This window comes from Bombyx mori, chromosome 3 (genome assembly GCF_030269925.1).
Source record: "Bombyx mori chromosome 3, ASM3026992v2".
In the NCBI taxonomy this organism is placed as follows: domain Eukaryota; kingdom Metazoa; phylum Arthropoda; class Insecta; order Lepidoptera; family Bombycidae; genus Bombyx; species Bombyx mori.
The window spans coordinates 6923598-6936007 of NC_085109.1; the positions used below are offsets into that span (position 1 = coordinate 6923598).

Here is a 12410-nt window from a genome sequence, read left to right on the forward strand (position 1 = left end):
TGGTTTCTTGTGTGTTTTAATGTTTCCGAAGCGAAGCGAGGGCGGGTCGCTAGTAATTACATAAATTTATAGATTTAGTGAATGTGATTTTTATTATTCGAAGTTAACGTATTTATTTTGAAAAACAAAATAAACTGGTGGGTTAGTACCAGGTGTCTTATACGACCGAATGCTTATGGACGGTCACAAATCTTGAGTTTACGAACATTTCGATCTATTTCAATAGGAAACATAGTATCCACGAATCTAACTTCGGTTTTTTTTTAAATCTCAAATAAAATTCTAGATTTGCCGATCATATAAAAAAATGTAACATTAACCAAACGAAGAACCTAATAGTAATGGATGTATATAGAATTCACTTAATTTTTAATATTAAGGCATAATTTTTTAAATTCACACTTGTGTGCTCAGTGCGAGTCTTTTAACGTTCTCGATAGCGTAAAAGTTAACTCACGGTATGGAATGGGATCGTTTGCCTACGTTTGCCGTTAGGGTAAACTTTTACGCTATCGAAAACGTTAAAAAACTCGCACTAAGCACACTGTTATTGCGTGTTTGGTTACCTAGAACCCCTGAAATTCTGGAAGGCTGAATATCCTCGTTATTCGTAAATACCCCTGAGACGTGGTTCATTTGCAAGTCAGGGTAAAGAATTAGCTTCCTTTTTACCGCAAACCCCACTCCATTACACAGTTCAAAGGAAATACGTATTTTTCTTTTCAAACGGACATTCTGCTTTTGGAAAGAAAAACTTTGGATAAATAAATGGATTTAATTTAAATGGGCAAGGTTATTCGAAAACTAATCTAAATGTGTTTGCTCCTGAATAGTTTAATATTCTTAAAGCATCTTTTGCTTGCATCGATTGCTTGGATATTTTATTTTTAAAGTAGATGCAAACATAAAATTATTCGAACTTTTAACTTTATTCGCCGTGGCCTAAATAATATAATAGTAATATGTAATAATAATAATAATAACAAACTTTCGTTATCCAGCTGGGTTAGGGGCCTAATACAGAAAGCAGTTATCCTCGATACTGCACCTCACAATGAGGAGGTTTCTCACTCTTGAGTCCTAACCACTGGTGGCTTGTGTCGGAGACACCGCCATCAGCGGCAATCTATTTTTATATAGTGTTTTTTTAAAAATTGTATATTTAATATCTTTTTCAAAAAATATTATGTAATTAATAAGATTTTAAGTAAATATAAATAAATAATAATAATAATCCAGCAGTGTTGGTTGATATCATTATAACTCATGTCGAGAACCTCGTGAAGGCAGAAAAGAACAAATTAATAAAATATTTAGACCCGGCCCACGAGATTACCGCCATGTTTTTTTTTTGTTTTTTTTTTTATTGCTTACGTGGGTGGACGAGCTCACAACCCACCTGATGTGGCATGATTATTCTACCATTATTGTTCCAATAGTTGTATCGATACTCGGTTTAATAGCGAAAAGTTTCGATCAGAAACTTAAAAACTTTCGTTATCCAGCTGGGTTAGGGGCCTGATACAGAAGGCAGTTATTCACGATACTACGCGTGTTTTAGTAGGTTTCTCACTCTGGAGTCTCAACCACTGGTGGCTTGTGTCGTAGATACCGTCATTAGCGGCAATCTATTGTTACAAGGTGTTTTAAAAAAAATGTACTTTTAATATCTTTTTAAAAAAATATTGAGTAAATAATAAGATTTTAAATAAATATAGTAGAATAATAATCATAAAATAATAAGTCGTATAGTGTGCTCGTATCGAGCTATATTGGTTTGAAATTCCCCAGAAAGCAATTATCCTAATTAAATGCGTACTTAATGTAAGTTCACCTATGACCTCCATGATGATGCAATAATATCGTATATTTTAAAAAAAACAAGTCCGCAAAAATTTTAATTTGCATACTCAATTACCGGTCGTGAACCATATTTTTACGCTGTATTACGTGGTAATAATACCATCCTGCCAACAGTTCCACGAAGCAGTAGTCACTTCCTGTTTGACGCCGTTGTACTATAAAATTGAGATTTAGGCCTCATACTTCAAGGTAGATGGCGGCTTTCGTATTGAGATGTCTAAGGGCTTTGACTATAATTTTATTTTTTGAACACCAGATGATCCGTGAGCTCATTTAAGAAAAAAAATCTGTAGCTGTTGTTAAATTTGTTGCGTAGCTTTTGGTATTATATTATTTAAGTTAATTAAAAATGTCTCTAGACAAAATTAGCGGGTCGGGGTACACAAGCATACATGGGATATTCTTATCATGCACTAAGGTAAATTTGAATGCTTACCAATTTCGAATTTTAGGAATATACTACACGAATTACTTACCCTCATAAAAAGAATCACAGGTACACCTAATTCTGAAGGGGTTTTACTTTGTCAACTTTTCTAAACACACAGAAACATGCTTTGCTACTTTTTATTAATGCTTACATATATAAAACCCGGTCGTTAGAAATGGTTAAGTCGTTCGGGCGAATACTTGCCCGGTACAGAAGGCGTACGGTGGTCAAAAGTACCGCCAAGCGACTGCAAGGAAACACTTCGGCAAAGTTCACAGGCGAATTCACTGCGCATGCTCTCCATTCCACGAAACCAAAGTTGGGGTTCGTTCAGATTCCATAAACTTTATATGTGGTACATGTTATTATTAGTTTTCGAATGCTAACAGATGGTACGTTTTCGCAGCCTTTTTGGTAGTCTAATGCCGACATGTCCGGAGACGGGTGCGGGTGCGGGTCAAATTAGATTGTATGGTACACATTGAAGGTTTGGTGCGTATCTATTGTTTGTTGAAGCGACCTATGTAAAGGATTTCGGAGATAACTTGAACTAAAATAAACAGATTACGAGAACCAAAGTAACCCGGAACTGTAATCCTGAATAATAATATAAGGAATTTCAATAAGCGTGTAGCTATACAAATATTATTTTATGAGTAGATATGTAAATTGCATATATGATATATGAGAAATAATTTTCGTTTGCTTTTTGATTTTACTATTGTTTTTCTTCATTTTTGTAGAAGGTAATATATTTAGTATCTCATAAAATGTTACAAACTCAGTTTAGAATACTCATACTAACTAATTGCGACATAAACATACTTGAAGTCTTCAAACTTTTGCATCAAAGAGTTTCATAGGAACAGAGCCTTGCACTCATACAGGGAAAACTTTGTAATGGCCTCTGATTACTCTCCCAGTAGTCTACATCGGAGTTGATGCAGGTAGCCACTAAGTGCTTCAGGATGTAACCATGCCACATTTTTAATGGCTATGAAGCAACTTCAGTGTTTTTTAAAAGCCAAACAAACTTATTCTTCCGTACCGACCACAATCCTGTTTACTTCTACATTGTCTACAGCGATTGGTAATACTCCACTTAGGGAAGCATTTTAAATTAATCCGGGTGGTGCTTTTGTATTGATTTTAATGCGGAAAGGACCGTATATCTTATTGATTATACAAGAAAACTTTGCAAACCCTAAAGTGTACATCAGAGGAAGGAACAAATAACTCCATTCTATAAATCACGACTTATTTGAACCAGAACATCAGTCTACAGACTACTCGCTTAGGATAAAACAATCCTTCGCAATTTAGTAACAATACCCATGGAACTCGTTGAATTTGCTGATATCAGCACACATTGTTCACTTCCATCAATATGTATGAGGTTGTATGAGATAGAATATAGCCCTGACAGTCAGCGATGCATACTCAATGCGATAGTTACCTTACCAAAATTCGACAACGATATGTACATATTGAATATGCGATAGAACTTCAGATAATTTCCGATGAGGATTCAACATAGCAAAGGCTTTAACAAAGAGTTTTTTGTAGCATAAGTAATATTGGACTCATTCGATATATTTTTTTGCTTAGATGGGTGGACGAGCTCACAGCCCACCTGATATTCAGCGGTTACTGGAGCCATAGACATCCACAACGTAAATGCGCCACCCACCTTGAGATATAAGTTCTAAGGTCTCAAGTATAGTTACAACGGCTGCCCCACCCTTCAAACCGAAATGTATTACTGCTTCACGGCAGAAATAGGCAGGGTGGTGATACCCACCCTCGCGGACTCACAAGAGGTCCTACCACCAATACAGTTTTGTCTCGTGATGTTGAATGTGAAGTGAACGTGATGTTCCATTTGTAGAGTATTGGAGTTCTTCGGACCATTGCTCGAAAGGAGGGTCACAATCTTGAGCAGCTGATGGTGACGGGCAAGACAGAAGGCAAACGTCCCAGAGGACGCAGTCCCACGCGAAGGTCGGACCAAATTCGGTCTTGTCTGGACATCAAGATCCACGATGCTCTTCACGAGGCCAAGGATCGCAGCAGATGGAGAATAATCGTACAACAAAGATTGATGCAGCGAGGGAGTCACGACCCTCAGTAATGAGGAGAACGATGTAAAGAGGAGGTCTCGTGATGTTCTGTTTATTGGATACATAAAAAATAATATATCTGAACTGTCAAAAAATTCAACTACTAATAAGTATTGAGAAAAACGCGGGAAACCTTTGAATTTGGCGGGCGCGGTTTTTGTTTGAATTTGTTGAAAAATATTTTTTTTTAATCTATTAAGTGATCAGAATAGTTAAAACTTGTATATATTTGTAATTTTTATTATTATTTAAATTTTTTTGTATTTTATTCTTTTTTTCTTCGAGTTGGGGTAAGTTTTTTATATTTATATGAACGAGCCTCCGGACCCGGGGGGCACAGCGCCCCCCGCGGTTGCATTTGTCACAATCTCCAACGAATCCGGAATGGATTCTGACTGCTCTTTGGTGTCTAAAAGGAAGCTGAAGCGTAACCAGCTCCACAAAATTTGTAAAAATTGTAACAAAAGGAAAAGAAAAAATAATACAGAAACATTTAAACAATCGGACTGTCAATGCAAAGACGAATTTACTGAGAGCACTATTGATTTGCCTGCACCTGGTCCTTGCACTGATACATCTTCAAAGCCCGTTCCTCCCACTGATATGTCTCATAAAGCCTCCACACAAATTGGTAGGGCTAGTTATGATGCCAATGACCACGGCCCGTTTGTGGTACACGTGCAGAAAATACAGTCTGCTGATGATGATGGTACAACATTACACCCAGTTGTGTTTGGCAGATTTTTAAAAAAAAATTTTTTCAAAAATATTGTTAATGGAAGTTTGAAACGTATTGGCCGAAATAAAATGACACTTTCTTTTAATAATTATACAGACGCTAACAGCTTTGTCACTTCAAACTGCTTAGCTACAAACAACATGAAGGCTTTTATCCCAACTTTTAACATTACGAGGATGGGTTTAGTTAGGGGAGTCCCAACTGAGTGGTCCCCTGAAGATATTATGCAGAACACTAATGTACCCATTGGGTGTGGGGAAATTCTGAAAATTAGAAGACTAAACTATAAAGTCATGATAAACAACACACCCACATGGAAACCTTCGCAAACAGTCGTGTTTACATTTGATGGACAAGTTTTGCCCAAACGTGTATTTATGTGTTATAATTCTATGCCTGTTAAATTGTATATATACCCAACCATCCAGTGCTTTAATTGTTGCCGCTTTGGGCACACCAAGGTCCAATGTAGGTCAAAGCCCAGGTGCTTCAAGTGTGGTCAGGGCCACACTGGAGATACTTGTAATGTGGAGGAAGACTGTGTATCTTGCTGCTTATGTTCTGGGCTGCACTTTGCTTCGAGCAAAAAGTGTCCAGAGTACGTGAGACAAACAGATATTAAAGTAACAATGGCAGAGAATAGCTTATCCTATATTGAAGCATCAAAATTACATCCCCCCATTTCTAAATCATTTGCTGATATTGTATCCTCTCTCCCAACTAAATCTGTTCCTGGTGGAAATACAGTATTGCCTGGTTCACCATCCTCACGTACAATATCTTATAAAAAAACAGTCTTCACTAAACCCAGAACTCCTCCTCAACACAGTAAAGGTTTTGATCATGTAGCACATGAGTCTCTTGTAAGGGACTACAATATGCCAGAGCCTTCTAATGGATGTGCATTACCATCCTCGTCTAATGCAAATTCACAACAGACAATAGCAGAGTTAATTACTATATTGATCAAATTACTTTCTGAACCCAATTTATCTATACCGTCCCACGCTGCTAATTTAATTCGTACTTATACTAATATTAATAATGGCCAACATGGACAAGTTAGTTCAATGGAATTGCCGCAGTATTATAAACAAAAAGCATGAAATTATACATATTATAAATACTTTTAATCCTTTTATATTTTCTCTATCTGAAACCTGGCTAAAGCCAGATTTTGTATTCAAAATCCCTGGTTATTCGTGCTTAAGAGAAGACAGGGCTGATGGATATGGTGGTGTATGCCTACTCATCAGAAACTCTAGCACCTTTTCTTCCTTCCCTCTCCCTTCACATAGTAACTGCTTTTCTGTCATTGCAGCTATTGTTGATGGTATCTGTTTTGTCTCTATCTATGTCCCTCATCCCTCCTTGCAAATCTTCAATGAAATTAAAAACTTAATTTCAGTTCTTCCTCGGCCTTTCATGATTCTGGGTGATTTCAACTCTCATCACACATCTTGGGGTAGTTCAGTATCTAATAGTTATGGTTATGAATTATTAGATATCTTAGACATGTATAGCCTGTGCATTTTAAACTCGGGTTCTCCTACTCGCCTCACAAAGCCTGGTGAAGTAATTAGTGCCATTGACCTGTCCATTTGTACTCCCCAGTTAGCATCTTCTCTATCTTGGTCTACTTTGTGTTCCACTTATAATAGTGATCACTATCCCATAATCATTTCATTTCCCTGTAAAAAAAAGGATACAATGTGTATTCAAAACTCTCGCCTCAAACACAAAATCATAGACTCTAAATGGAGTCAATACACGTTATTAATAGAAGAGAAAATTAATAATTGCTCAGAAGTTAATGTCATAGATAATAATTATTTCAAAGCTATTTTGTTAGAATCGGCTGATAATGTTTTTCCAAAGAAAAAGCCGCGCAGTAATAAGTTGTCATCTCCACCGTGGTGGGATGAAGAATGTACCAATGCTATAAAGAAACGCAAGGCAGCAGAGCGTAATTATCGCAATAATATGTCTATGAAAAACTACGAGGCATTAATGACTATAATGAAAGAGGTTAGAAAACTATTTAAAAAAAAGAAATTTGACGGGTGGAGGAAATTTTGTAGCAATATATCACCTGAAACACATGCTACTGTCATATGGCGAAATATCAAAAGATTTAGATCAGCTGTCAATCCTTCTAACGCATTGTTGCTGCCTATAGAATTAGCAGATCAATTCCTTGATCGTTTGGCTCCTCCTTCTGCTCCACTCAACGATCCTATCCTGTCTTATAAGCAATATAACTCTGATGCCCCTTCTTCTCTAAATCTAACTTTTACGTTAGTGGAGTTAAAAGGTGTATTAAATCACGTCAAAGACAGTGCTCCAGGGGAAGATGGGATTCCATATTCCTTTTTGTCTCACCTTGGCGAAAAAGGATTAAATTACTTTTTAAATTTAATAAATAAAATTTTACTGACAGGTGACATTCCACCGTCATGGCGAAGTCAAATAGTATTGCCATTTTTAAAGCCGTCTAAGGTACAATCTGATATCAAATCATATCGTCCGATAGTTTTGTCATCGGTGATCACAAAAGTTGTTGAACATTTAATTAAAAATCGGCTTGAATGGTATATAGAAAATAACGAATATCTGTCCCAAACTCAGTTTGGATTTCGAAAAGGTAAAAGTGTGGGGGACAATTTAGGCATATTAGTTACGGATATTCGTAATGCTTTCTCAGATAAAAAGTCAGTAGTTGCTGCTTTTTTGGATATTAATTCGGCTTATGATAACGTTCTATTACATATTCTAAAAAGTAAATTAGATAAATTAAAGGTTCCCTATTTTTTAACTAATTCCATTGTAAATCTTCTTTCGGAGAGGAAAATTATTTTAGATGTTGGCGGCCCTTATAAGCCTAGTAGGCTGGTATGGAGAGGTTTGCCACAGGGGTCTGTTCTGAGTCCTTTATTGTACAATATTTATACATATGATCTAGAAGGTTCAGTCGGAGATTCAGCAAGTTTATTACAGTATGCCGATGACTTGGTTATTTATGCCTCTGATATGTCTGTAAGTACTGCTGAACGATATGTTTCCTCCTCTTTATCTTTGCTAAAAATCTGGATGGATGCAAATGGCCTTGATCTGTCTCCCTCAAAAAGTACTGTTGTACTTTTCACCAAATCCCGTACTCCTTGCTCACTTAATATAACATATGATGGGGATATATTACCCATTAGGAATCAAGTTAAGTTCTTAGGAGCTATTCTTGATTCTAAACTAACGGGTCAACCACATTGCGAATTTGTGGTTAGTAAATGTGAGCGAAACTTGAACATGCTGAGATGTCTCGGTGGGGTTTGGTGGGGTGCTCACCCGGCTACACTGAGGTCGGTGTATAATGCTGTCATTAGAAGTGTACTGGATTTTGGGACCTTTTTCTTAGACCCAGGTAATGTGGCTGGCTTTAGAAAACTAGATCTCATACAGTCTAGGGCTTTGAGGATTGTTTCTGGTGCCATGAAATCGAGTCCGGTTAATGCTCTGCAAATAGAATGTTGTGACCCTCCTTTAAACTTAAGACGTCAATATCTGTCCGATAGATTCATTTTTAGAATTGTTCAGTTCCATAATCATCCCCTCATTTCGAAACTAGAGTTTCTTTCTAAAAAAGTACCCTCTTCACATAAACCTTTACCTTGTCTGTTAAAAAGTTTCCTGAAATTCAAACAATTACAAGCCCCAACTCATTCTTTTCAGGTGCTTCCTTTATTTGGCGCTTCTTATGATTCTCTCTTACTTTCTCCAGTGATTTGCTTTTCTCTTGGCATTGAAAAATCTGATTTTAATGCCAATGAAAATTTTAATTGCAATGTCAATAGTAAATGGCCTAACTGGCATCAAATTTATACAGATGCATCTAAACACTCCAGTGGGTGTGTTGGTGTTGGAGTGTATCACAAACAGTACAACATAGTTCAGAAAATTAAATTACCTCCGGAATCATCGGTCTTTACCGGTGAATGTTTTGGACTATTAAAAGCTCTTGAATATGTGCTGTCTTTCAAACTAAAAAAAACCGTTGTATTTACTGATTCCTTAAGTGCATTACAGAGCTTAGCAAAATTTTCACTAAAACTTAACCCTTTTTTTCATGTAATATTTGAATGTAAGAGAAAGCTGTTGCACTGCCAATCACACAACTATTTAGTATCATTTTGTTGGGTACCTAGTCACTGTGGCATATCTGGAAATGTGAAAGCTGACAGTTTGGCCAATAGTGCTACTGTGACCGGTGACGTATACCCGTACAAGAATTTTGGCCATGATCTTGCTGCTTTGCCCGGCATATGCCTCCACAAATCGTGGAATATGTGTTGGGAAGAGAGCGGCCGGATTAAGGGTCGTTTCTTGTATGCTATACAGTCTTCCGTTCCCAGGAAGCCATGGTTTGCCAAATTGTCGTTTGGTAAAACCGCCACTTCTACTATAATTCGTATGCGTCTGGGACATAACAGCCTTCCAGTTCATTTGCACAAACTTGGTATCATAACTAGTACCGCCTGTGAGTGTGGCGAGAGTTATTGTGACCTGAATCATATTTTCTTTTCTTGTTCTTTATATGATCATTCTTCCTTATATACTTCTTTAGTATCTCTCTCTGTTCCCCTTCCTACTAATATTTCTTTACTTCTTCGAGATTTTAATCCCCTTGTATATAGTATTTTAAGTAGGTTTATTTTAAATAATAACATTAAACTATAATTTTGATTTATTTTCCCTGTTATATAATTATTCTGATTTTTTTTGTAAATTCAATTCGTTCTAAATCATTTATGTTTTGTTGCGATAAGTTTCCTTCGTTTTTTATTATTTATAAACTGTAAATAAATAAAACGGCGAATTATAAAAACGTTATTACTTGACGCTGGCTAATGCACAAAACGTGCCAGAGCCAAAAATAAAGAAGAAGAAGAAGAATAAGTATTGAATAGATATAGATAGATTGGATTTTTGAGTTACGGAATTTTCGTGCTCATATTTCTTCTGATATTATGTGATTGGAGTCGATAAACACAACATAAGATATGAGATCAAAGTCTCAATTGTTGTCTGTAAAATCTATCCCATCGATCAAACTGTAATGCATGATAGCAAGGGCGAGCACACAACACTACATGATTTTGAAAATAATCGCATTGTCAGTAATTTTATGTTCTTTAAAAATCGACAAATAGTTTTTTTTTTCTGTATACCTGAATATTGTAATGATTTCAAAACATATATTAATGTCAATCTTCCAGATCTTCTCAAATACTGTCCCAATAAATGAATGAAAATGAAGCAAACGCTTCTATAGTCGACTGATATCAAGGAGCCTCTCTTCACGAAATTAAATGAAGAGCTTTAATGAATACTAAAATTGGAGTCGGCTGAGAAATAAAATTACACTAGAATTAAACCTCTCACCTCCGGTTCGGAAATAAAATTAATCGTTTACTTGCAAATGATATTATGCCTTGTTTATTGCGCATAGTGATATTTTGCTTTATTTATAGCTTTTTCTTTGCTTCATACATAATAAAGTAATGAATGGTTTACAAAATACGTTTATAAAACCATAGCTTAGTTTAAAATTCAAAGACGCTGATAACCAGTAGTTTTTGACACAAAACAAAATGAGTGAATTTCAAACCAACAACCCACCACAAATTGAGTAAGACATTTTATAAACGATAATGAATTAAACTATCACTGGTGGTAGGATCGCTTGTGAATTCGTGCAGGTAGGTACCACCACCCTGCCTATTCCTGCCGTGAAGCAGTAATGCGTTTCGGTTTGAAGGGTAGGGCAGCCGTTGTAACTATACTTGAGTCCTTAGAACTTATATCTCAAGGTGGGTGGCGCATTTACGTTCTAGATGTCTATGGGCTCCAGTAACCACTTAACACCAGGTGGGCTGTGAGCTCGTCTATCCATCTAAGCAATAAATAAATAAAAACTCTCTCTCTCTCTCCCTCCCTGTAGCGCAGTAAAAATGCACTTATCGTAATATTTGACTACTAAATAAGCTGAAAACCATACTGTATACATAAAAACATTAAGTTAGTGTACCACTAACACGCAGAGCTCACGCAGAAATTATACCTTTGGGATATATTTCAGTAATAGATGAATACACACCAATTAGAAATTAAATTTTGTATTAAATTAATTTATTAGTCGCGTGTTGTGCTAAAACGTACCACCCAAACAATGTATTGATTAAAACTGGCTCTACGTTCCAAATTTGAGTTTATCTTATTAATATTATTAACATCTTATTAATATCTTAATTATAATCTAACAATGTAATATTATAATTTGCGATGCTTTAAGTACTTCAGAATTTTTGGTCAAAGTGGAGTATGGCTATTTAGTATTGTTATTGGTTTCGCGAGGCGTAGACATTTTCAAAATTACATTTACGCTTTATATTAGCATGTATTTTTTAAGGTTTGTTATTTCCGTGACGAAGAAAAGAAACCTTTATATCAAGAAGCAGCTTTATAGAAAATTGGATGGTAGCACGATGTATAGCAAAATGTAGAAAGAGAATATCTGTAAAATCGAGTTGAATCACAATTTTACAACAACAATGTGATTATAAAATTTGCGTCTTAACTCTAGTTACCCTTTAAGTTCATTAAAGTTATTCATGAGCGCGTGTTAAAACATTTTTTATTAATGAATTATTTTACTCTAAATTACGATCAAACACATTTCGATACTTTGGAAAATTTAGTTGAAGATACGATACATATACTTCAATGCGTCTACTTTTCAGAATCTCCGAAGCTCGAATACTTCGTAGGCACGAACGACTGAACCTGACGTGAAATGAACATCTTAAAAACGGTTTTAACTAAGCAAATTTCTTCAGAAAAAGTCTGTAACTATATTTGAGGTTTCACTAATGAAATATGTTTCAATAAGCTGACATTCTACTGTTAACGACGTAATAGCCCGAGAGCCCGTGGGCGAATACCTGTATGTATTTGACCAGACCTGAATTTTTGTACATTGAGACCCCTATAGCCACCTATATTTTTTTAACTGATTTAACACTTCTAAATTTTGTCTTGAAGACATAATTTTTTTTATGAGGAATTGAATTATTTGTTTATCAGCATTATACCGTATTAGTTCCGCATTTCCATTGTTATTTTAAATTTTTTTGCTACGTACCATCCAATTTTTTAATTTACACATAATTAACTTCTTAATTTGGTGCATTACGACGGTGACCAC

General features: G+C 35.8%; 1 protein-coding gene across 1 annotated transcript; it reads left to right on the plus strand.

Annotated features, from left to right (window-relative positions):
• The first annotated feature begins 2212 nt into the window (after nucleotides 1-2212).
• LOC119630731 (uncharacterized) lies at nucleotides 2213-10113 on the plus strand. Its single transcript, XM_038021098.2, has 6 exons — nucleotides 2213-2281; nucleotides 2507-2617; nucleotides 4182-4420; nucleotides 5581-5754; nucleotides 8359-9662; nucleotides 9973-10113. Exons 1-6 carry the CDS (start codon nucleotides 2213-2215, stop codon nucleotides 9996-9998), a joined length of 1923 nt encoding a protein of 640 aa, XP_037877026.1. The 3' UTR covers nucleotides 9999-10113.
• Nucleotides 10114-12410: the final 2297 nt, after the last annotated feature.